Genomic DNA, 24242 nt, shown 5'->3' with positions numbered 1-24242 from the left:
CTGTTTCTGACAAGATTCCAGAACTGAGAAGAAACCAGATGTCCAGGTCTGAAGGTAAATGACATGACGTGATTTGCTAGGCACGATCTGCTGGGACAGCAGCTCAGCACTCTTATGCAACACAGACACTCAGAAAGCAAGAAGCCCTCTGAGGTTAATTAGGCAGTCAGCAGACTTGCTGTGAAGTGTGGTTATAGCCAAGATCAGGTGAACAGGAAGATGTGGAAATAAAGATAGGACTCAAGGGCAAAGGAGAAAATTAATGTATTGTATGTGCTTTGTTTTCTTTTGAAGACAATTGATTTTGCCTCCCTAATTAGTATGGTATGCTGGCAAGGCCTTAGAAGGCTCCTCAACATTGTCTCCACTAACAGTGTGGCTTAGAGCAAGTCACAGCTCCTTTATGGACCTCAGCTTCTTCCTGCCTCCAAAAGGAAGAAGAGCTGTACTGAATGGTGTCAGTTCCGAGTGCTTTTAACTCTGTGGGTTACTCATCTCACTCCTATTCTATTACCTCTTATGCAAACTCAATCTTTTCCATTATTATGTAATAATCTGTGGACATGAGGTAGATATTTAATGAAGATTTAATAGGCTATGCTGCAATCTTTCTTTATCAACTGAGGATCTTTAAGGCCCTTTGCTCTATTCTCCTCCTGTGTCCTTATGTCAAAACCAACACGTGGGGCATTTGATTCTGTATAAAACAGTCACAGTAGCTTGTGTTGTTTTATTTTCCTGGCATTTCTGTGACCTGGTTGCTGAAATAGAAAGGCACAGTTATTTTTGTTAAAGTCAATAAAAATTTTTATACCATGACAACTTGCATATAACACTAAGTTTAAACTGTTAAACAAAACAATAGACTATCCTGAAAAATTAGTTTCCTTCCCTCCCTTTCTTCCCCCATGGTCCCAAGTTTCTCTTCTCCAGACATCTTTCCAGAGAGCATCTTTGTGTATTTAACATGCTTATTCTTCTGCCTATTACACAGATGAAGTGCCAGGCTCATCCTGTGCAAAGGGACATAGGTGCTGGCAGAGCTGGGAACCTAGGTCTTTCACTCCTCATCTTCTTCCTGTTATCCCTGTCACTTTCCAGGGAACATCATGGCATTAACTTCCAGGCCAGGGTGTGGCAGAGTCCCTTTGAGTCAGTGCAGAAAACCAGTATTCATCCAGGAATTTGGCTCTAGTGGTAGAACTTATAATTAGCCTCTGAAAGATCCTGAATTTGATCTCTAGGCATCATTTGCCCAGCCCTCACTCTTCTCCCACAACACTGCATATCCCCCTATGCACACAGAATGCAATAACCTACCCACCGTCTGCCAGGTATGGCCCTGGGCTTCTCTCTGGGAGTACTACCAGAATTGACCCCTCTTTAAAAAAAAAAAGATCTCAATATTGGGGCCAGAAGAGCCAGGAGTAACCTCTGAGTGCTGCCAGGTGTGACCCCCCCCAAAAAAACCCTCAATATTTCTGGCACTTATCTCTCTCTCTCTCTCTCTCTCTCTCTCTCTCTCTCTCTCTCTCTCTAAAGCTTAAAATAAAAATAAAATTTTCTTTCCCCCCCTTTTTTGTTTGGTGGTGGGGTGAGTAAACCTGTGTTCCTCAGAGGTTACTCCTGGTTCTACACTTAGGAATTTCTGTGGGGTTTTTTGGGGACCAAATGGGGTACTGGGAATTGAGCCCTATCCGTTGTACTATCTCTCTGAACTAAAATTTTATTCCTTCTGTCTGGCCTCTGAGAATGTGAAATATGCAGCCTGGGGTACCAGCTAATAATGACCGAGCTCCTGTTCCCACAGTTTTAGACTTGAGAAATGTCAGCCGGCTTCCCGCAGGGAAAGTGGGGTATACTCTACTAGGTAGGGGTACAACTGTACTCAACTTAGATAATCTGTTGCCAATGGACAGGGCCCCTGGAGCAGGGGTAGGTAGTTCTGTTCTTGAAATAGTCTCCACCACAAAGGCCTGTGTGACAGTCACTTTGTCAGGTGAGGGATGGCATAGTTTGACAGGTCAGGACACCACATACACAGTACCCTCTTATGTGTCTCATTTTGTGTCTGAAAAAAGTCTCTGATTTTGTGTCCCGCAAGAAAAATTGAATGCAGAGCACAAAATAGCAAAAGAAAGGTAGAGGAGGTAAGTAGAAACATGAGAACCCACTGGGACCAAGTAAAGTTTATTCATGGGGTACAAAGTAGCAAAGACATTCCCTTAAATGCATAAATTGGGGTATAAGGGGATCACTAGAGCTGTCTGTTTGCCTGTTTACTGTGTCCTTCTCTTTCTCCTCCCCCAAATACCTGCAATCTGGGGTCCTAAGCACATTTGACCACTTTTGTCACTTCCATAGATGACCATGAGACTATAAAATGTCATGGTGCCAGGTGGGCATGGTTTTGATTTGTTATAGTATTATAATGATGGTCTAATGAGCTCAAGTTTGCTCAGTGGTCATCAGTGATTGACTTCTGCTTCCCCTCCCTGCTCCCCGAAAGCTCCACTAGGCTTTCTTTACCACCATGTAGTAGAACAGGGGCCTGTTTTGTATCACTGAGTTAGTCTGTCCACAGTGCTTTTCCTGATTGCAGGACCTCACACATTCCATCTTCTACCTCCTTCTGTCACAAGGTCAAATAACTTTTTCTTCATCTTCTAGCTTTGTAGCTACCTTGTCGGGACTGCATGGAGAAGTCTCCTCCGATCACCATCCTGGATCCCAACACAGACCCCGTCTTTCCAAGGACAGAATGAGGGGCCATCTCTAACATAAAACTGTTCTCATGGGGAAGCTGATTAGGATGGGGACACAGGAGAGGCGGATATTCGGGCCAAAACGACTTCTTTGGAGTCGCTTATTCTTCTTTCTGGGAATACTGCTCCTTGGTTCTCTCTACCAGCACATGAGGAGTTCCCAGGGCCTGCCCTCCCTGTGGGGGGCAGTCTCTTTGCCATTCCCTATAAAACTGGCTGGTCGGGACCTCCCCAGGAAGGAGGTGATGGTGAGCAGTGATCCTTGGAGAGTCAACTCTGGAATGGAGAGTGGGACTCCAGTGCCTCTCCCCACCCAGGATGGGGCTGAAACAAGACCTGGCTGGACACTGGGAAGTACCCACAGGCTGCCCAGAAGAGCAGCACGACCCAAAGATAGCTCCAGTCCCACTAGAACAGACACTGAAAGCGTGAGGGGAACCCTCGGCACCACGCCTGGGAGAGGACAGATGGATCCCACTTCAACCGCATCCACAATGACGGGGACCAAGGCAACCCTAACACCGGCTTGGGGAGAAATGAGCCACCATCCAACTCAAATCCGGGCAGTGGTGAGGAAGAACAGCCCATCTCTGGGCACTAGGCATGTGGTCAGTCATATTCCTCCCATGCTCATGACCATGATGAGAACCCAGGAGGTCACCCCAAGATCCACAGTGAAAGGCAGGGAAACAGTGGTGACCTACACAGCACTGAAGACCACTCCTTCCAACAGAGGGCAGGAAGTCACTACATCCTCAACCCAAGGTGTCCTGGCTCACACCCCAACAGTCCTGGACAGCGACATAGAAACAAATTCCCTGACTGCTCCTAGTAGAGCAAAGGGCAGAGACAGTGGCAGCTCAACTGTCTCCCAGGGACTAGTAGGGGAGAACTACCTCTCAACTCCACCAGGAACTGTCTTGGCGCACCCCCCAACCACCCCTCAGCCATCAGAGACCTCAACCAAGTCAGACAATAGGCCCATAGGAGCCCACACCTCTACTGCTGCCCAGCGACAGGGGGACTCCTCCTCCAGAACCAGTGCTCTGACTTTTAGCACTTCCTCGACTACTTTCTGGGGGCTGTCAAAGAAACTTCCACAAGCACCGAGCACCTCAGCAAGTGCCCCCAGTAGGGCAAGCATAGTCACTCAGGACCATGGCTGTGTGGTGCTGCAGCCAGACCCCATCACACTCACTGTCCCCTTCCCCAACCACATCCAGCCCAGTCCCTCAGGACTGCCCCCCAGCCAGCCAGCCCACCCCCCTAAAGGAGAGTACCCTCCGGACTTGTTCAGTGTGGAGGAGCGACAGCAGGGCTGGCTGATCTTGCACATCTTCGGCATGATGTATGTGTTTGTGGCCTTGGCCATCGTGTGTGACGAGTACTTCGTTCCCGCACTGGGAGTCATCACGGACAAGCTACGGATATCGGAGGACGTGGCTGGTGCCACATTTATGGCTGCTGGTGGCTCAGCCCCTGAGCTCTTTACCTCCCTCATCGGTGTCTTCATCTCTCACAGCAACGTGGGCATTGGCACCATAGTGGGCTCGGCTGTGTTTAATATTCTCTTTGTTATCGGCACCTGCTCCCTCTTGTCCCGGGAGATCCTCAACCTCACTTGGTGGCCCCTGTTCCGGGATGTCTCCTTCTACATCCTGGACCTGATGATGCTCATCCTCTTCTTCCTGGACAGCCTCATTGCCTGGTGGGAGAGCCTGCTGCTGTTGCTGGCCTACGCCGTCTACGTGCTCACCATGAAGTGGAACCAGCAGCTGGAGTGCTGGGTGAAGGAGCAGCTCAACAAGAGGCCGGCCACCAAGGTCACGGCCCTTGGAGATCTCAGCAAGGTAAGGACAGGCTGGCCCGCTGTGCTTTAGCCCTTTTGAGGCAAAGGGTGGAGAAGGAAACAGTAGATTGTAAGAAATGAGTGCTTTGGTGCCTTAGCAATTCAACCCACAGTTTAAGGCCTGTTTTCTGCCAGGCAGTGTTTAGGGGCTTTTGCAAGAGTGACTGGCTAACCTTTCAGGCATCCTACAAAATGGTTGCTATTGTGATTCCTCCGTAGTTAGGGCAAGAAACTGAGGCTTAGGGAAGTGAAACTGTTCAAAGCCACATAACAGAGAGTCAGTAGAACCCTGCCTGGTTTATTCTTTGGAAATGACAGTTGAGCTGGTCTTTGGTTATTGTCCAAAGCATTATTAGGGAAGAATAAATGACCATCTCTTTCAGGAGGGTAGTGTTGAGGATTTATCTAGAACTCTTTCTTTTTTTAAAGTTTGTTCATTCATTCATTCATTCATTCATTCATTCATTCATTTATTTATTTATTTATTTATTTATTTATTTATTGACACCACCTGGAAGTGCTCAGGTATCACTCCTACTTCTGAGCTCAGGTATCATTTCTGGATGGTTCAGAAGACCATATAGGATGTTGGAGATTAAACCTGGTTTGGCCACCTGTGATGCTGGAGATCGAACCTGTTTTGGCCACCTGCAAGGCAAATGCCCCATCCGCTATATTATCTCTCATGTCCATAGAGCCCTCACTTTTATTTAATCCTGTTTTGTTCACATTCCACACACGAAGTGACTAGAGTTCTGAATGCGTGGGAGGAGTTTTCAGTTGTAAATATTAGAAGATGAAGGCTAGAGTGATAGTAGTGGCTAAGGCCTTTGTTTTGCATGTGACTGATGTGGCTTTAATCCCTCACACCACTGTTTGGTTCCCTAGGCTCCACTAGGGGTGATCCCTGAGCATAGAGTCAAGTGTAAGCCCTAAGCACAACTGGGTGTGGCCCCCAAACCAAAAGAAAACATTGTATTTTCTGGCATATAAGATGACTGGGCGTATAAGATGACCCCTTACTTTTCCTGTTAAAATATAGGCCTTGGGCACCGGAAAGTCACATACCAGCGATGACACCCAGAGACTGGGTGGGATGCAGCGCTCAGTAACTCAGCTCCTCTGTGTGCCCTGAAAGATGAATCAGGACAAGCTGAGAACTGAGTGATGACACTTGGCAGCTGCATGGGATGTGGCAGTAAGAGGGGGGCAGATCACTTATCTCTGAAGCTGGAGTAAGTTTTAGCATGCTGTATACCAGCGTATAAGATGACCCCTGACTTTTTTTTTTAATTTTTATTTTGATCATATTGGCTTACATATCTTTCACAGTAGTATTTTAGGTACATATTAACATTGAATCAAGGGAATACCCATCACCAAATTTGTCCTCCTTCCATCCCCGTTCCCTTCCTGCAACCCATATCCCCCACCACCACCCCCTGGGCTGCTAGAATAGGTGGTCCCTTCTTTGATGACCCCTGACTTTTAAGAAGTTTTTTGTGGGTTAAAAAGTCATCTTATACTCCAGACAATACATAGGTCATGAGGAGCAGAAAGAAGAGTCAAACACACACACACATACACACAAATGCTTATATACATAAATGAAATATTGGTGCAGACAGGGCCTCCATACAGTCACTGATGATCAACTCTGGGTGTAGAGCCCTCTCTACTTACTGGACAGGTAGCCCTGGGGCCTTATGCCAGGCCAAACCAAATACCTACTATTTCTCCTCTTCCTAATCAATAAAGCCTCTTTGGAGCAGCATCTCTGAAAGCAGGTGCCACAGAAACTCAGGCTTATTTTACTTTTTTTTTTGGGGGGGCCACACTTGAGTGGTGCTCAGGAGTTACTCCTGGTGTTGCTTGGAAGACCATATGGGATGCTTGAGATTGAACTCGGGTAGGCAAAGGCAAACATCGTACCCACTCCAGCCCCAGAAGCTCAGACTTTTTGAGTCAACCATATTCCAAGGGCCAATGAAAGGTGGGACAAAATTGTGGTTAAAAACTAGGATTGGGCGGGGCTGGAGAGATAGCATGGAAATAAGGCATTTGCCTTACATGCAGACAGACGGTGGTTCAAATCCCGGCATCCCATATTGTCCCCCGTGCCTGCCAGGGGCGATTTCTGAGCATCGAGCCAGGAGTAACCCCTGAGCGCTGCCGGGTGTGACCACCCAAAACAAAACAAAACAAAACAAAACAAAAAATAAAAAACAAAACAAAACAACCTGGGATTGAAACAAGTTCTGAACCATGGTCACTCAGAAAATCTAGCAGGCGCAAGAGAAGGGTAGATGAGTGAGTTTGCTCTTTTCTGGATGGAAACAGGAACAAGGAAGGTAGGACTCTCAGCTCCTCTTCGGTCAGTCAGTCAGCTTGGGTGAGGTGCATTAAGCTTACCATTGCCGTTGTCTTTCTGCCTTCAAGGGCTGTGTCCTGACATCTCTCTAGCAGCAGTTCCATTTTCTCTGGGAACCCCAACAACTTAGAGAGAAAGGAGTGGGAGGGAATCCTCACGTCTGCAAGACATGTTTTCTCTGTGCACTGTCTTAGCAACTTCTCATGAAAATCCTACCAAGCAGAGATGGTTATTCCATTTTGCAAATGAGGAAAACTGAAGTTTAGAGAGAATTAGTCAGCTTCTTAGCCAGTTTTCTGGCCCTTATCACAGGAACATGAATACTTATATATGTATATATATGAGTTTTAACTGAGGTTTCACTGTTAACTACCCCTATTATTCTGGGCAAGTCAACAATTAATAATCTTAATATAATCAATAAAAGATTATATTTTAACATAAAACATATTTATCATTGGCTTGCACTAGTATAGGATTTTGGGATATAATTTCATATTTCATATGCATGATATCATACTCCCACCAAAGTTTAATGCCATCCACCATACATACTATCCCTTACTAATTTCTTCTACTTATGCTTTCTCATTCATATCATACCACTGAGTCTAGAAGTTAGTTCTGTTGTCAGATTTTTTTTTGACCTAAAGTTCACTGTTTTATTCATATTCCATGTTTAAGTGAAACCCTCTGGAATTTGTCTTTCATTTACTATTTATTTTAGGTCTTTGATCCCCCTTCCTTAATTGGGTTCCATTCTTATTTGTTGATAGAATTCTTTATATATTTTGTTTCATTTTCTTTATATATTTTGGATATTAACACTGATGTATAATGTATAACTATTTTCTCCATTTGCTAGGTTATTTTTTTTTAAAGTTTATTTTCTTTCTATCTCTTTTTTTTGGGCCAAACCTGGTTGTGCTGAGGGGATACCCCCAGCTTTGTTATTCAAGAGTTGTTCCTGGTAGTGCTTGAGGGACCATAGGTGTTGGGTATCAAATCTGGACTCCCACATGCTAACCATGCACTCAGTCCTTTGAGCAATATCCCTGGTCATTTCTGGTAGTTTATTTTGCCTTTAATTTGGAGTATATCCCCCTATCTTCACTGTACTTTATGATTTGGATTTAACATGCACTCCATTTGCAACAAGTTATGATCTAGTTTCCTTGCCTTTTCTTTCTTTCTTTCTTTCTTTCTTTCTTTCTTTCTTTCTTTCTTTCTTTCTTTCTTTCTTTCTTTCTTTCTTTCTTTCTTTCTTTCTTTCTTTCTTTCTTTCTTTCTTTCTTTCTTTCTTTCTTTCTTTCTTTCTTTCTTTCTTTCTTTCTTTCTTTCTTTCTTTCTTTCTTTCTTTCTTTCTTTCTTTCTTTCTTTCTTTCTTTCTTTCTTTCTTTCTTTCTTCCCCACATCTGGTAGCACTCAGGGGTTACTCCTGGCTCTGCACTAGAAAACCTCTGCTGGCAGGCTCTGGAGACCATATGGGATGCCAAGGATAGAACCCGGGTCCATCCCAGGTCACTGTGTGCAAGGCAAACACCCTACCGCTGTGCTGTTACTCTGGCCCTAGTTTCCTTTTCTTATGCACGTGGGTGTTTCATCACCATTCACTGAAGAGGTCTTCCTGGGCTTAGCTCCTATGTTGTAGAATAGAGATCAGTGTACATGTGGATTGATTTCTGGGCTCTCTAGTTTATTCCACTCGCCTGTGCATATGTTTTTATTCTGATGTTACACTGAAAAAGCCTGACTGGAAAAGCTGTGTGGAAAGTGGAAGATGGCTTCAGAGACTACAGTTGGGCTTGGTCAAAACTTTGACACTTTGAACTATGCTGCGAGTATTAAGCACGTGGCATGTTTAAAAGGCTTAATAGAAGCTCGATGCAAAATAATTATGCATTATATATTAATCACCATATTTTAAATAATTGAATGAAATCAATTATTAAAATAAATTTTACCCATTTATTGAAATGCTACTTTTGAAAAATGTGACTAACATCACAGTCATCTTTTACATTTTGTTCCTGTAGTACAACGGAAGACTGGAGATGAGCAGGAGGCCGGTGAGCTCAGCTAAGGAATCCAGACTCCTTTTGAGAATGAGGGCTTTCAGGAACTAGGTGTGATGCCTGATTGGATGTAGATTTTGAGGAAGAGGAAGTGAACTGCGTAGATGTTTGGGTTTAGACAAAGATCAAGAGGAGAATCTGTTTTGGGTGAAGAGTCAAGTGCAAGGTTTCTGGCTCATGTTACCAAGGTGAGGGTAGGACCCAGGCCAGGGAGTCCATTAATCTTTGCTGAGTGAAAACAGAACAATAAAACAACAACAAAGCCTGAAGCTACTCATATGTTCTACCAGTCTCAGATGCCTTCCCTGCCCCTCTGGGCACAGCCTCTTTGTCTTTTTGCTTCTCAGTCCTGAACGTTGTCAGGTGATACTATCATTGGTCTCAGTTCCTTTAAGGATTTAGAATCCTTATGCCGCATCCCCACAAGGTGAGCACAGCCCCTTGCAAGGACAAGTGGTCAGGAAATGATAGTGGAATGGATGAGTAAATAAGATGGATGGCTTAGGGGAACCCTGGGGCAGGCAATGCGGCTGCTTTTTCTGAGAGTCTGAGCTGACCCTGGAGGTATGGGGTCAGGGAGGCAATGGGCAGCAGAAAATATTAATGACTGCCTGGAAGCCCTTGACAATAAGAGAGAAACATGCTCAAGGGAGAACATGGACTTCTCCAAGGAGGAGAGAGCTGCAGTACATATCCCAGCATGCAAGTATGAAAGTAAAAAATCTCAAGAAGGGAGATGCAGGAGAGATGTGTGCTGGGGACCACATACATGGGCTGTCAACATGCCTGTGTGTTTTTTCTTCGTTCCCAGTTGACTTCCATAGGATTTTCCCAATCTGCCCCTTGTGGAACTTTTTACCTAGGTAAGAATCCATTACTAGAGTGTTTGCCAGGGGGAAGAGTTGATGGTATTATTGATATTCCTTTCCTGGCCTTTGTTCCTGCTGGAGCTTCTTTTTGGTGGGAGCAGAGGGTGGGAGCAACTTCTCTGGACCTGCAATGGTGCCAGGTAAAGTTCTCTTCAGCCTTTAGTTCCTGTGCCCACAGATAGATTCTGGCAGTAATGCTGGGAAGTGCTATCATGCTGAATGAGTTAGACAATCTGCCTGAAAGATGCCCTGTGGGGTGGCTTGTCCATTTGTATGTATACATGTAGTTATGAATAAACTGGCATGTGCTATGGAGGAAAAGAATAAAATTTTAGAAAAGAGAATGAGATGGGCACTGGGAGACAGAGGAAGATGATGAACAGAGAAAGATGGGGACAGAGGAAGGGTTTGTGAAGCAGAGGCACAAAACAAAGGGTGGGATGGGGGAGAAGTCTTTCAAATGAGGAACCAGGAGTCCATGTGTATTGCTTGGGGGTCTCTTCTGGGAGGACCAAGTGCTGGAGATTGAACCTGTATGATGTGTTCAGCCCTTTGAACTAAATCCCAGGTCAAGGATGGTGGATTTAGGGGGCTGTAAGCCAGCTGTTGTTGGGGACCTTGGTGAGTGGATTCATTTACCAGAGACACTGTATACAGATGCAGTGACATCATTTTCTGAGTCACATATCTCTGGAGATGTATCTGTTTCCTTTGTCCCTGCAGAAGGAATAGAAAGAGGCAGGGTTTCCCAAAAATCATCATCACTTTCATCCCTGTTTGCAATGGAACAGGTGGTGATAACATGCAGCTGAAATAACAGCAGAGTCTCAGAGGATGACATTGAGCAGTGTGGGAGGGGGCACTTAGGAAGGGTATAGGCAGGAAGGAGTAGCCTTGGAGGAGGTGTCAGAAAGTTAGCCCAGAAAGTCACTGTATTCCTAGCTTGTATGGTGAATGTGAGCCTCAGATTTGCAAAAGACTGGGCGAGATGAAGAATTTAATCACTTTACTTTTTTTTTTTTTTTTTTTTTTTTTGGGCGGGCCATGCTCAGGAGTTGCTCCTGGCTTTGCAGTCAGGAATCTCTCCTAGTAGGACTGAGAGGATCACATGAGATGCTGGAGATCAAAAGCCAGGGTGCAAGGCAAGCTCCCTACCAGTTGTACCATCACTCCAACTCCTAAAAGCTTAATCACTTTAATGCGCAATACTTGGAATGTCCCCAAATTAAGAGAAACATTGGAGAGGCACAGGAGACAGAGGAGTCTGGGATTTCTGGAAAAAAATAAAGGTGCTTTAACTCTTTTGGGCCTGGAGATGTTTGGGAAATTGACAGTCTTAGGAGGTCCCAGAGCCTGAATCTTAGATTCTGAAGGCCACAAGTCCACCTTGAGAAAACCTTTAGGTCTGTTGTGGCGCAGTGTCTGAGCACAGCCACTAGAGGACGGGCGAGGACAGCTCCAGAAGCTCGAGTGGCTGATGGCGCCTTGGGAGCCGGGCTTGGTATATCTCCCAGGGTTATTCAGATGGAGTTGGCTGAAAGAGTCTGAGCAAACCCCTACCCAGCCCTGCCCCTTGGCTCTGTAGATGTCTCTGAGCAGGTGGGAGAAGAGAAGGACTAGAATGTAGAAGTCCTGGCTGCTAGTCTTGACTTTGGCTGGGGCCATAAGTAGCGTTTCTAAATGTTGGCGAGACAGAAGGGAATGGAATTTTAGCCTGAATGATTCTTGACTAAAACAGTGTGAGAACTGTGGTGTGGGTGGGCGCAAGTGTGTGTCCTGAGGCTTGCTCTGGTCTGTGGCATCACTAGGGAGTGTTGCAAGCCTAGCAGAGAGGAAACAGTGGAGCTAGTGTGAGCTGGGGGCAGCTGCCGTGAGGCTACCCTGACTCTGGGGAAGGGAGGTCCCTGGTGTGGGTGCTCGCACATGTTGGGCAGGGCCCAATGAGGCCTGTGTGGCTCTCCCCTGCCAGCTCCCGTCTGTGTCCATGCTGACCCGTGAGAGCAGTTCAGCCTCTCTGCATAGCAGCACCATCCGCAGCACCATCTTCTGGCTCATGCTCCACAGCCTGGACCCTCTGGGGGAAGGTAAGCAGGGTAGTGCCATGTTGGATCCCGCTGCTGCCAGGGTGCAGAAAGAAGCTGAAACAGCCAGGCCAAGAGCTGGTGCAGGAGAAGCGAGGCAACAGGGGAGTGTGGCAGGAAGTCAGCGGGTGAGGAGACGGAAACCCAGAATCTCCCAGGAATCCAGGTGAGAGATTTGGTTGCACAGGTGTGGACAGTGTCATAGCCAGCACTGACTCATCTATGTTGGGGCTCCCCTTTCAAGGCCCCTAACACACACATCAGCTCATGGCCTTCAGAGTCTCCAGAAGGACAATTCCACCTGGGCTACTCTTGGGGTCCCTCCTGGGATAGCTCCCCCCTGCCAAGTCTCTGGTGTTCTGACCCTGTGCCCATGCCTATGCATATGATGCCATCTGCCTTTGGTGATGGTGTGAGTGGGGACACCATATGATCTGCTCTGGGACATGGTCCTACTCCCAGAGCTGCCCGGTTCTACCCTGACTCTACCCAGGAGTACTGTGAGGAAAGCCTCGGCTCTCAGACATTCCAGCTGTTTTTCCACACAGTTGTCCAGATGGTTCCACCCTTTCCAGGTGTTTCAGCTCTTTCCACAGAGTCTAGCTATGCTCTTATCTCTCACTTACTCTCTGAAGGGTATCTACTTCCAGAGATTTTACTCAGGTGTGTGTGTGTGTGTGTGTGTGTGTGTGTGTGTGTGTGTGTGTGTGTGTGTGTTGTGAGAGTAAAGGTCAGAGTATATGTGAGTCAGTGTGTAAAAGTCAGAGTGCATGTGTAAGAATGTTGTGAGAGTCAGAGTGTGTTTGTACGAGAACCACAAGTGTGTGTGAGAGAGTATATGGGGTATATGTGAGGGAGAGAGAGAGACACGGAGAGGTACTGCAACAGCCCTGTTTTCCCATGTGGCTTGGGAATGAGAAGTTAGGGACTATGTCAGCCCCTCTAACAGGCAGGGGGAACCCTTGACACCAGTCATCTGGGTGTGCCTGCTTTGTACCAGGGTGCAAGAGTAGTATGGATGGAGGTAATTGAGTGTCCATTTCCCACACTGAGAGATGACAGGTCTCTGGTCTTGAGGGAGCATGATTGTAGGGAGGTGCTGGAGGGGAGAACCTCCCAGCCTTGCTTCTTCTCTGCCCATCTGGGACCCTGACAGCTTGATCTACAATGGCTCCCCACATTGCACAATCTCTGTCCAAATGTGTGTGACCCCTAAGGGTCCCTCCACATGAAAACCCTTGGCAACTCTGGCCTCGTCAACACAGATTTGCTTCCTGGCCACGAGAGATGCTCTTAGTTCCTGTTGTCAATTCGTGGGTGTCATCAGAGCTAAAGCTTAAGTGCTTTTTAGATGCCAAACTGTGTTTCAAGCATGCTCATGTATTTATTAATTTACTCGTCAACAAGTCTGAGATATTACCGATGAAGAACCGAGGAAGGAATAGTCAGACTATGGTTTCAATCTCATGCTGTCTGGCTCCAAAAGCTGAGCTAATGTAATGATGTTTATAGGAGGCATGAAAGCATTTCTGTAAACTGTCTGATGGACTCCTGTATAAGTGCTGAGTATGCCAGGGTGTGGCCTCTTTAGGGAAGAGACTGAAGTTTAGAGTCACCCAGGACTCAGCAGCAGACAAGCAGGAATGCAGATGACACTCTGTAGCACTAGGTTCTGTCATATTTTCCCTCCCCTCTCCTTGCCCTGGGTTTCAGAGCCAAGGAGACCATGCGCAAGGCAAGTGCTCTAACCCTGTAACATCTCCCACCCTTTTCCAACTTTCCTGACAGCACCATCTTCACAGTGGACGGAGACCCTGTTCTGGCTGCAGGTGTCTGAGGTCAGAAAGGGCGTTGTCTGGGAGCCTGGGTTTGGCTCTTTCTAGATCCCACTGTAGTGGAAAGTTCATGAGCACAGCCACCTGCATTTCCCCCAGAAGTATGCGGAGATTCTAATCACTTCAAGGAAGTTCACTTTCGAGACTGGCAGAAGTTCACTTTCGAGTTTGGCAGAATTCCCTAGCTCTCCCTCACCCACATGGTGCATTCTAGTCAGACATGGCCAGCTAAAGCTGGACCCTCTCAGCATGCAGGCAGCCTGCACTGGTGTTCAAAAAGACCATTCCCACGAGTTCCTGAGTCTAAGTGTGTCTCTTACCAGAAAGGAAACAGATCTCAAGAGGGAAACTGACTTGCTCAAAGTCACAGCCAGTGTGATGGTGCAGGGAATTTATTTATTTGTGTTTTTTATTTATTTTTTTGTTTGTTTATTTGGGAGCCATGCCCAGTGATGCTCAGGAGTCACTCCTGGCTCTGCATTCAGGAATCACTTCTGACAGTTTTTGGAGGACCAACTACTAAGGGGTGCAAGGGGTTGAACCTGGGTCAGTTGTGTACAAGGCAAGTACCCTTCCTAGTTGTACAACTGCTCTGGCCCAGTGCAGGGAATTTAAGAAGTTGGGGAGTGGAGGGGGCCAGGAAAATAGTGCAGTGCAGGAGTGCATCTTTAGTATTCCATCCCTAGCACCCTTTGGTGCCCCTCCGTCCAGCATTACTGGATGTGGCACCCTCCACCCAACCCCAACCCCCAAAAAGCAAAGAGTTTGGGAATTGGGTACCACTAATAAATCTAGTAGGACTAGTATGCACCATTCGCAGAACAGACTGTCCATACTACTTTGGCATCTTTGGCTGCCCACTGACCAGCCTCACTGAAGGCTGTGGCTGGGACACTGCAGTTTGGACACGAGCTCTTTCCTTTTCATTCCTAGCTGGTCCCTCCAAGGACAAAGAGCATGAGAGCTTGAATCACAAGGCTGGGAAGCCCCCCAAAGCTGAGAGGAAATCAGAAGGTGAGAGATTGGCGAGACATGCGGATTCTCCTACCACCTTCTTTCTTCTCATAGTCTCACCAGGCACATGGCTGGAATGGTGGTGGGCACTGCCTTGACCCATGAAGGGCTCTCATTCAAACACAGTTGCTGGCTTTAGGGCATCACCCGCAACTCTCTGCTCCTCAGATGGGGCAGGACCAGGCTAGGCCAAGATTGTGACTTTTCTCTTCCTTTTGCTCAGTCATCTTTCTTTCAGATTCTCTTCCTGCTTCAGGTCACTTCTACCCAAGATAGGGCTACTGGGAACTGGCAGGCTGAGATCACACACATTAATGAAGGAAGGCTGACATCTTTGTGATAGCTAGATGGGCAGCATACCAGAGCCTGCCCAATTCATTTAGCAGCCCTGGAGGGAGTTAGAGCAGCAGACATTCTCTTCTAGAGACAAGAAACAGAAGTCCAGAGAGGTCAGGTGATTTTCCCTAAGTCACATAGTCAAGAAGTAAGCAAATTCCAGCTCTCTTGACTTTCCAACATTTTCCTTCCCAATTAAACACACATCCTAGATCCTGCCTTGGAAATTGTGAATCTCATGTACTTGGCGGGGGCAGATGCTTCACTTGTCCCCTGTCACACCACCTGGGGAAGGAGTGTCTGAGAATAGTGGAAGCAGAGATGGCTCTCCTCTCCCCCACGGTGAGCTGGGCAGTGACAGTTCATATCATCTTTCCTGCACACAAGTTCCCCTGCACCTACCATATCCGTGTGAGACCCCTGGAACAGACAATGGCCCTGTCTTCTGCCCCTCGTCTGACCTGTCCCATGTTTCTCCTTTAAAGAGGAGGAGCTGGCTGAGCTCCCTGCAGTCATGGCTTCACCAGACCCAGCGCTGGGCACCCAGGGCGAGGAGGAGGAGGAGGAGGAGGAGGAGGACGGTGGCAGGCAGGTAGGCATGCGCCTCTGATGGTGGTGTCTAAGAGGCTGGAACTTGCTCATGCAAATATCCTGCTCTATGGAGGTCTGACCTGCTGTATGCAGGGAAAGCCCTGAGCTCTCCCTGGGGTCAGCAAGCTCGTGGGGGCCAGGCCTGTCATGGCAGCATATCAATGTGTGAGTCATCTCAGTGAACATCAGGGAAGATAGACCATGGGTGTGCCCATGAGTTCAGGAGGTTGGAGATGCAGGGGAGGGGGTGTCATGGATGAGCTCCTCAGAACCTTCCAGCACCTCAACTTGTTCACAGGCTGACATTGCTCCTGAGAGCCACAGAGTTCCTCCATGACACACAGCACTCTGGTCTCTAAGCTTTTCTCCATCCCATGCTTGGTCTGTCTTTCCCTCCACCTACCTTCACATACCCAGCCTCAGCCCTTTCTCCAGACTAGTGCAAAGCCTCCCTGGTTTATGTTTCCTGCTCCTGTTCCCCATCTCAGACCCAAGGTGCTGTCCTTAGGGACCTTCTAGTCAGTCACCTTTCTTGTGCTAGGTTTCATTTGGAGGGGTAAGTGGACCACACCCAGTGGTACTCAGGGCTGACTCCTGGTGCTATGCTCAGAGGCTGGAGGGCTCCTGGAAGGCTCTAGTGACTGCGGTGCAGGGATTGAACCCAGGTGCAAGGCAAGTGCCCTTGCCACTGTTCTATATCCCAGGCCACTCTGAGTCTATGTTCTTCCCTGGCTGGGTAGTGGGTGTGGAGGCAGGATCCAGGTCTTAATGGAGTCTGACTTCTACACAGACTTATATGGAGACACAACACCTGGCATAAGAATCTGCAGTAAAGATGTTTTTGGTATGCAAGTGCTTCCCTCTTTGTTTCTTCTGCTTGATACCCATAGGCACTAAATTGTAGTTCGTCCTTTTTTGGGGGGCATCACTTTACTATGCTCAGGGCTTACTCCTGGTTCTGTGCTCAGGAATCATTCCTAGTGTGGCTCAGGGGATCACTGTTGTACTGGGATTGAACCCAGATTGGCTCCATGCTAGGCAAGTGCCTTTCCCTCTACACTATTTCTCTGGCTCTCCAAGCCCCTCATTTCTTTTTCTTTTCTTTTCTTTTTTTTTTATTTTGTATTTGGGTAACACGGAGTGTGGTTGCACTCAGGGATTACTCTTGGCTGTACACTCAGAAATTAATCCTGGCAAACTCAAGGGGCCATATTGATGCAGAGGTTCAAACCCAGGTCAGCCAGCCATGCTCTACGCTCTGTGCTATTGCTCTGGCTGGCCCCTCATTCCTAAGCCAGTGACTTGAGGTTCCATGTCTGAGATCTCTCATCTTTATGGTTCAGTGAGTGCCCTGAGGAGGCTCATTGCCAGCTCAAGTAAGGCCTGCGAAGACATACAACTCATGCCAGGACTCCTAGGAATGAGGGTGAGCATATCTGAGGACTAATCCTTGGTCTGGGGAGGCAGCTGTGACCCCTGTGAGAAGATGACGTGTCCCTTTCTCCCTGTGGAGGTTTGTTAGCTGTCTGGCATCAGTTCACAGGAGGATCAACCCTTGAGAAGGAGTCCTGGGACAGAGGCAGCTGGGGCAGGGAGTAGGGGGCTTTGATGCTGAGACAGAAGAAGGGGCTGTGTGCTCAAGCCACATGCTGAGTGGTGACAAGCTGGGCAGGTACAATCAGTGTCATGCTCTGGCATGGAGTCCCTTCCTGAGACTGGGGGCGTAAGTATGTTGGAATGATTTCCCACAAATCTCTTTTCACGCCCAGTTCAAAATCCAAGCCTCATACATATTCATTGATGCCACCAGGCTCTCAGCCTCGCAGTGTGTTAGAATTTGAGGAAATTAAAAAAAATCGCCCTTCTCTCTCTCTCAGTCAGTGAGGTCAGAAAAGCCAGCTGGGTTCATGGGCAGGAATGTTTGTAAGGTCTTTAGATGATGCCAGCATGGGGGCAGAGCTGAGTCACTGCACTTCTGTTCATGTCGCTGGGACATGTACAAGTGTACAGAATTTGGAATAGTGTATGAGCGAACAGCTCACTTACTCAAGGGACTGTAAGAAGATTCTCATAGGTGATAGGCCTGTGCCTTATCCAAGGAGCTGCAGATTCACAGGCTCCAAGTCCCTGACAAGTCTGCAGACAGCTTAAGGGGAGTTTTTCTCCCAGCCAGCGCCTTCTCTCACAAGCTTTCACTCACAAGTGAAGAACACTTATGAAGAACACTTGTGAGTGCTTTAAAATAGTGTTGGTTGGGGCCAAAGCTTAGCACAACAGGTAGAGTGCTTGCCTGGCACACAGTAGATCTCGATTTGATCTCCAACATCCCAAGCTCTGCTGAGCACAGAGCCAGGAGTAAGCCCAGAGCATCACCTGGTGTCATTCAAAAACCAAACCAAACCAAAGGTGTTGCCTTCTAGAAACCAAGATTCTGGTTTACCTGGCCTAGGAGGCATATGTTTCTTTCTTTTTTTTTTTTTTTTTTTATGGTTTTTGGGTCACACCCGCAGTGCTCAGGGGTTATTCCTGGCTCCGTGCTCAGAAATTACTCCTGGCAGGCACAGGGGATCATATGGGACGCCGGGATTTGAACTGATGACCTTCTGCATGAAAGGCAAATGCCTTACCTCCATGCTATCTCTCCGGCCCCGAGGCATATGTTTCTAATAAACTCCCCAGAGATCTCATTTGGCCCTGGCACTGGCGAAGAGCAATTTTGTGGTGAAGTGGCTGAGATGTGGATTTTTCAAACACTGAGGACTTCACTTACAAACTGTGGACCAAGGGGCTGGAGAGATAGCACAGTGGTGTTTGCCTTGCAACCAGCCAACCTAGGACCTAAGGTGGTTGGTTTGAATCCTGGCGTCCCATATGGTCCCCTGTACCTGCCAGGAGCTATTTCTGAGCAGATATCCAGGAGTAACCCCTGAGCACTGTCAGGTGTGGCCCAAAAACAAACAAACAAACAAAAAAACCCAAAAAAACCCCCCAAAAATAAACAAAACAAAATAAAAAACAAACTGTTGTCCAAGGGGCAAGTTATTGCATCTCTTTATGGAGTTTTCTATATATCAGATAGGGTTAACTCTTCCTGCCTCAGAAATTGGGCACAAGAAGTATGGGGGAGAACAAGTTATTGTTAAATCACTTAGCCTGGTGCCTAACACCTAAAACTCAATAAACAGGCAGCACCATCATTGCTTTTATTTTATACTAATGAGTTTGGGAGTTTTAGTGGACTCAGCCCTTTGAGGGAACAGGATAAACCAGGGGATAATCCTGTTTCACTGTGTGGTGGGCTGGGCTCAGTTCTGGAAGTCTGCCATGAGGTCACCAAGATTGGGAGAAGGCTGTCAGCTCCAGCATGGGGAATGCGAGGAAGAGGGCCATGTTGTGGGTCAGTATTCAGGAGCAAATTTCTATATGCCAGGAGAGTACCTGGGTGTGGACACGAACATAAATTGTGCGAGGATTGTTAATGGTGACACAGCTGCTCTAGGGAGGTGTTCTCCATGCCTAGAAGGGCTCAAATAAATACCAAATGACATGGAGTTCTGGAGTGAAGGGCATTTTCCTTAATGATAGCACCGTTTTCTTCCTCATCCTCATACACATTCTGAGAGAATGAAAAAAGAAAAATGGGAAGAAAGTGGTCTGGGAAGTAGACAGTGCACACCTGGCCCATTCACGTGTGGGCTTTGGCTTGCAGGAAGGCGAGATGGGAGCTGAGGACACCGGCCAAAGCCAAGAGCCAGATGGAGGGCCATCGTCCCTGGTGGACAAGGACGAAGTGCAGCCAGAGGACAGGCACGGGGAAGATGCTGGAGGTGACTCTGAAAAGCAGAAATTCAATGAGGAAAGTCACAGTGGCGAAGCCAAAAACAATGAGAAATGTGCAGATGGTGAAGGAGGAGGAGATGGAGGTGACAGTGATGAAGACGAAGAAGAGGGGGAAGAGGAGGACGAAGAAGAGGAAGATGAAGATGAAGAGGAGGAGGAGGAGGTGGAGGAGGAGCAGGATGTGCCGCTGTCCCTGGAGTGGCCCAGGAGCCGGCAGAAGCAGGTCTTGTATCTCTTCCTCCTGCCCATCGTGCTCCCGCTCTGGCTGACGGTGCCAGATGTGCGGAGGCCGGTGAGTGTCCAGCTCTGTCCCTAGGGAGGTGGTGGTGCCCGGGCACTTTCCTTCAAGAGGAGGTGGACAGGGTCAGGAGACTGGCAAAGGCAGGGATGAAGAGACAGTTCTGGAGGCTACAGGCACCTGGAGCCTGGGAGGACCTCAGATGTATCTTCCACTGTAAGCCACAGTTAAGACTTGGTTCCTGAATTCCGAGCTCAGCTCCTTGCCTTAAATGTGGGAATAGGGCCACTCTACAGCCCCCAAGTTTTACTGAGAGGCTGGAAATGTAGGATGCTCAGAGCGGCTTCTGCAGATCCAGGGAAGGTCTGAGTGACATCTGTCCTTAGAGGCGCCCTTCACGGTCTGCAGTCTGTGAGAGGCTGCAGAAGGGAAACTAGGCTCTTACCTGATCTGGTTCCAAAGCAGCAAACAATGCTCCCTAAACTGCTGAGCCCACTGGCTGGACCCCCTTGCAGGCCACCACCCCTCCCTTCCTGGGAATTGCCAAACTCTCAGGGAGCAGCAGTTACTCATCTCTAGAAGCTCTTCTTTCCTCTTTTCCTCAAAAGCTCGCAAAATCTTTATTTTAGGGTCCCATCTTATGGGTGGTCAGGGCTTTCTCCTGGCTCTGCACTCAGGAACATTCCTGGTGGGACTTAGGATACCCTATGGAATGCTATGGATTGAACCCAGATTTCCTATGTGCAAGGCAAATGCCTCACTCACTGTATTGTTCTTATTATTGAAAACTTTGAATTTCTGCACCTTATCTCTCCTTCCTTTCAACCTTTCCCCAGGAATCTAGGAAACTATTTGTCCTCACCTTCTTGGGCTCTATCTCATGGATTGCCATGTTCTCGTACCTCCTGGTGTGGTGGGCGCACCAGGTAAGTGGGCACTAGGAGAGAAATCCTTCTCGGGTGCCAGGACACATTCTCCTTTGGGGAGCATCCATGCCAGAGAGTGATCAGGGCAAAGGCCTCTCTGTTTGAGGGCTCAAAGCCTCAAACAAAAGACGTTGTCTTGTTGTGGAGAATGTGTAGTAGTCAACTGAGGCTCTGTCTGGTACAGTACTCACATAGCCTTTGAACCTCTGCTCCCTCCCTACTTTGTGTGGAGTCAGGGTTCAAGCCCAAGGCCTCCCACATTTGGTTATGGCCTCCACCCTGAACCCCACACCTGGCTTCCCATTGACAAGCCTTGCTTCCTCTAGCCACGCTATGTGCCCCCCTCTCCTCTCTAGCTGCACTCAGGACAAGCAGCTCAGCTTTGCTTCTTCTCTTCATTGGCATTTCACTAGACTTTCCTCTGAGCGCCCAGGGTCTTGTTCTCTCCGAAAACTGTGCTCAGCATCCACCTGCAATTGTTTCTACACTGGGTTAATAGCAGGGCTGGACCGCACTGCTCAGACTTCTGTCTCCAGCCTCCAGCTTAGTTCCTGGAACAAAGCAGGTTCCATGGCTCCAGTGATGAAAACGTGCCAGGAACAAATCCTTGGAGGGGCATTTCTTTTGGGAAGGCAGCATTGCAGGGGAATGAGTCAGAGGTGCATTTTTTAGTCTAACTTGGAAAGGAGTCGCAGCCTTCCATGAGTGGTGGGGGTAGGGGCAGAATTCTTCACCATGGCTGCCTTCTCCCAATAGCACATTTTGCCCTCTCCTTCCCTCCCTTGGCCACTGTGGGTCTGACCTAAGATGTATGACTGGTGCTTTGAAGCACATCGGATTTATGATGTTGCTATGGTTTCCCAATGACCATTTCTGCTTACCAGGTTGGTGAGACAATAGGGATTTCTGAAGAGATTATGGGGTTGACGATTCTAGCTGCAGGAACCTCGATTCCGGACCTCATCACCAGTGTGATTGTTGCTCGGAAAGGCTTGGGAGACATGGCTGTGTCAAGCTCGGTGGGCAGTAACATATTTGATATCACCGTGGGGTGAGTGAGTGACAAAGTGGCTTTCCAAGGCATATTAAATATGACTGGAGAACATTTTGTTGGCTCTGTTTGCTGGTTTTCTGCTTCATTAATTATACATGAAATAAAGGGCATTTGTATTGCTTGTTTCTCCAAGGCACAAAGTAGCATCCATTCATCACAACCAGATGGGATAATAGAACTAAAATGCTTCTTGAAATGTAACCGATTGGAATTTATAGATTAAATGAAAAATGAAGTCCATTAAATTCCATTACCAAATTCAGCCAAATCTCCTCAACGTCCAGTGTGGTTGGAAGGAGCAATGACTCCATCCCACTTCCTGACATTCCTACTGCCTGGCATTTGGACTCTTCCCAGTTAAGAGGCTCTGGAACCATTTCAGCAAATGTGCATAGTCCTTTCCTGCTCCTCTGTCTTCTCTCATCTCTGTCAAAGACAAGCACCTGGGCTATTTTCAATTCCCCATCATGCCCCCGGTTCCTTAATTCAGATTTGTTTTTGTGCATATGCAGAGGGGGTATGTAAGTGGGCTGAGGAGAGGCCAATCACTAAAGAATTTAAGGAAAAATGTTCAGTTAGGTCTTATTTTACAAATCTAGAGAAAAAGCAATTAACCAAGTTGGGTCAGTTATATCAAAGGCAGGAAGTACTCCTGGTGGGCTGGGGGTATCATATAGGTTGTAGGGATCAAACCTGAGTCAAATGCATGCACGGCAAATGCCCTACCCACTGTACTATTGCTCTGACTCCAAAGAGTGAATTTTAAAAGCTTATCCCCAGAAAACTTGAGTTTGAACATAGGTTAAAATTGCTGATCCTCAGGATGCAATTCAGTGGTCTCAAACCATTGTTTCCTCATCAGTGAAACAGAGCTAATATTTTCAGCTGTTCCAGAGTTCTGTTTTGTAATTTTTAGAAAAATAAGTGTTTTGCAAATTGTAAAATATTGTATCGATGGGATTAGCAGCAACCATCCAAATAATGATACTGCATCTTGTCTTTCAGCTTGCCTGTTCCTTGGCTACTTTTCTCTCTGATCCATGGTTTACAGCCTGTCCCAGTCAGCAGCAATGGCCTGTTCTGTGCAATTGTTTTGCTTTTTCTCATGCTGCTGTTTGTGATCTCTTCCATTGCCTCGTGCAAATGGAGAATGAATAAGATCCTGGGCTTCACGATGTTCCTCCTTTATTTCGCATTCCTGATCATCAGCGTGATGTTAGAGGATCGAGTCATAGCCTGTCCTGTATCTGTCTGACTCAGTTACTGCTGCTCAACGTGAACACAGATCAAAAACAGTGCTGGAAAAAGATACTGCATCTCTTGTTCCATCAACAAAACAATGAACATGATCCAGAGCATGAGCCACATGGCGGACAGCCCTGATCGGAAGGTTATCTGGAAAGAACTGATCTTTGGCACAGCAACTCGCTGTGGTGCTGCTGGAAGATGCTCATTTGCACTGCTGGACAGTAGCTAATGAAGGCTGAGAGGAGGAAGCAGTTTCCTCAAGGAGAGACACCTGGGGTTGAGTTCCGGCAGGTGCAGTGGCTTAAAAAAACAACACTCATTCCCTGGTGAATCTGGAGAGCTTCTGATTCAGATGCGAACCAGTCACCTCCCAGGGCTCCCGCCCCTTGCACAGTGCCCCTTGCCATTTCCTTTCCTGTTCAGGAGATGAGATTCCATCAGGCCTGTGATGGAATTACAGGTTGGACTACTGGGGAGTTTAAGTGGCCAACCCAGGTTTGATCACTTGCACCTCATGCTGTCTTCAGAGCACTGCTGGGAGCGATTCCTGAGTGCAGTTAGGAGTAAGCTCTGCACATTGCCAGGTGTAACCCAAAACCAACCAAATTAAATAAGGAGTCAAGACTATAGGAAAAAATTTATATAGGGGCCGGAGTGATGGTGCAGCGGTAGGGCGTTTGCCTTGTACACAGCTGACCCAGGACGGACTCAGTTTGACCCTCTGGCATCCCAAGCCAGGAGCAATTTCTGAGTGCCTAGCCAGGAGTAACCCGAGTGTCACCGGGCATGGCCCAAAAATTAAAAAAAAAATTTATATAACAGGAATAAAGTAGCACTGTAACTCACAGCCTAGTAAAAGGTGTACCAATATTTTGTAGCTTAAGAAGGCTACACTAGGGCCCGGTGAGATAGCACAGTGGCGTTTGCTTTGCAAGCAGCCGATCCAGGACCTAAGGTGGTTGGTTCGAATCCCAGTGTCCCATACATATGGTCCCCCGTGCCTGCCAGGAGCTATTTCTGAGCAGACAGCCAGGAGTAACCCCTGAGCATCGCCGGGTGTGGCCCAAAAACGAAGAAAAAAAAAAAAAAAAAGAAGATAATGATCAGAAGAAATTCATAAAAAGCTTATTAATAATTAGCACAACGACAA

The 24242-nt window shown here is 47.4% G+C and overlaps 1 protein-coding gene across 1 annotated transcript; it reads left to right on the top strand.

Annotated features, from left to right (window-relative positions):
• Positions 1-2794: 2794 nt before the first annotated feature.
• On the top strand, positions 2795-23099 carry SLC24A1 (solute carrier family 24 member 1). Its single transcript, XM_049782841.1, has 8 exons — positions 2795-4615; positions 11899-12176; positions 14666-14859; positions 15681-15787; positions 19496-19918; positions 20701-20790; positions 21675-21841; positions 22850-23099. Exons 1-8 carry the CDS (start codon positions 2795-2797, stop codon positions 23097-23099), a joined length of 3330 nt encoding a protein of 1109 aa, XP_049638798.1.
• Positions 23100-24242: the final 1143 nt, after the last annotated feature.

Source organism: Suncus etruscus, chromosome 1 (assembly GCF_024139225.1).
Source record: "Suncus etruscus isolate mSunEtr1 chromosome 1, mSunEtr1.pri.cur, whole genome shotgun sequence".
Lineage (NCBI taxonomy): Eukaryota > Metazoa > Chordata > Mammalia > Eulipotyphla > Soricidae > Suncus > Suncus etruscus.
The sequence above is the reverse complement of the archived record's forward strand: the minus strand, read 5'-3'. Positions and strand labels throughout refer to the sequence as shown.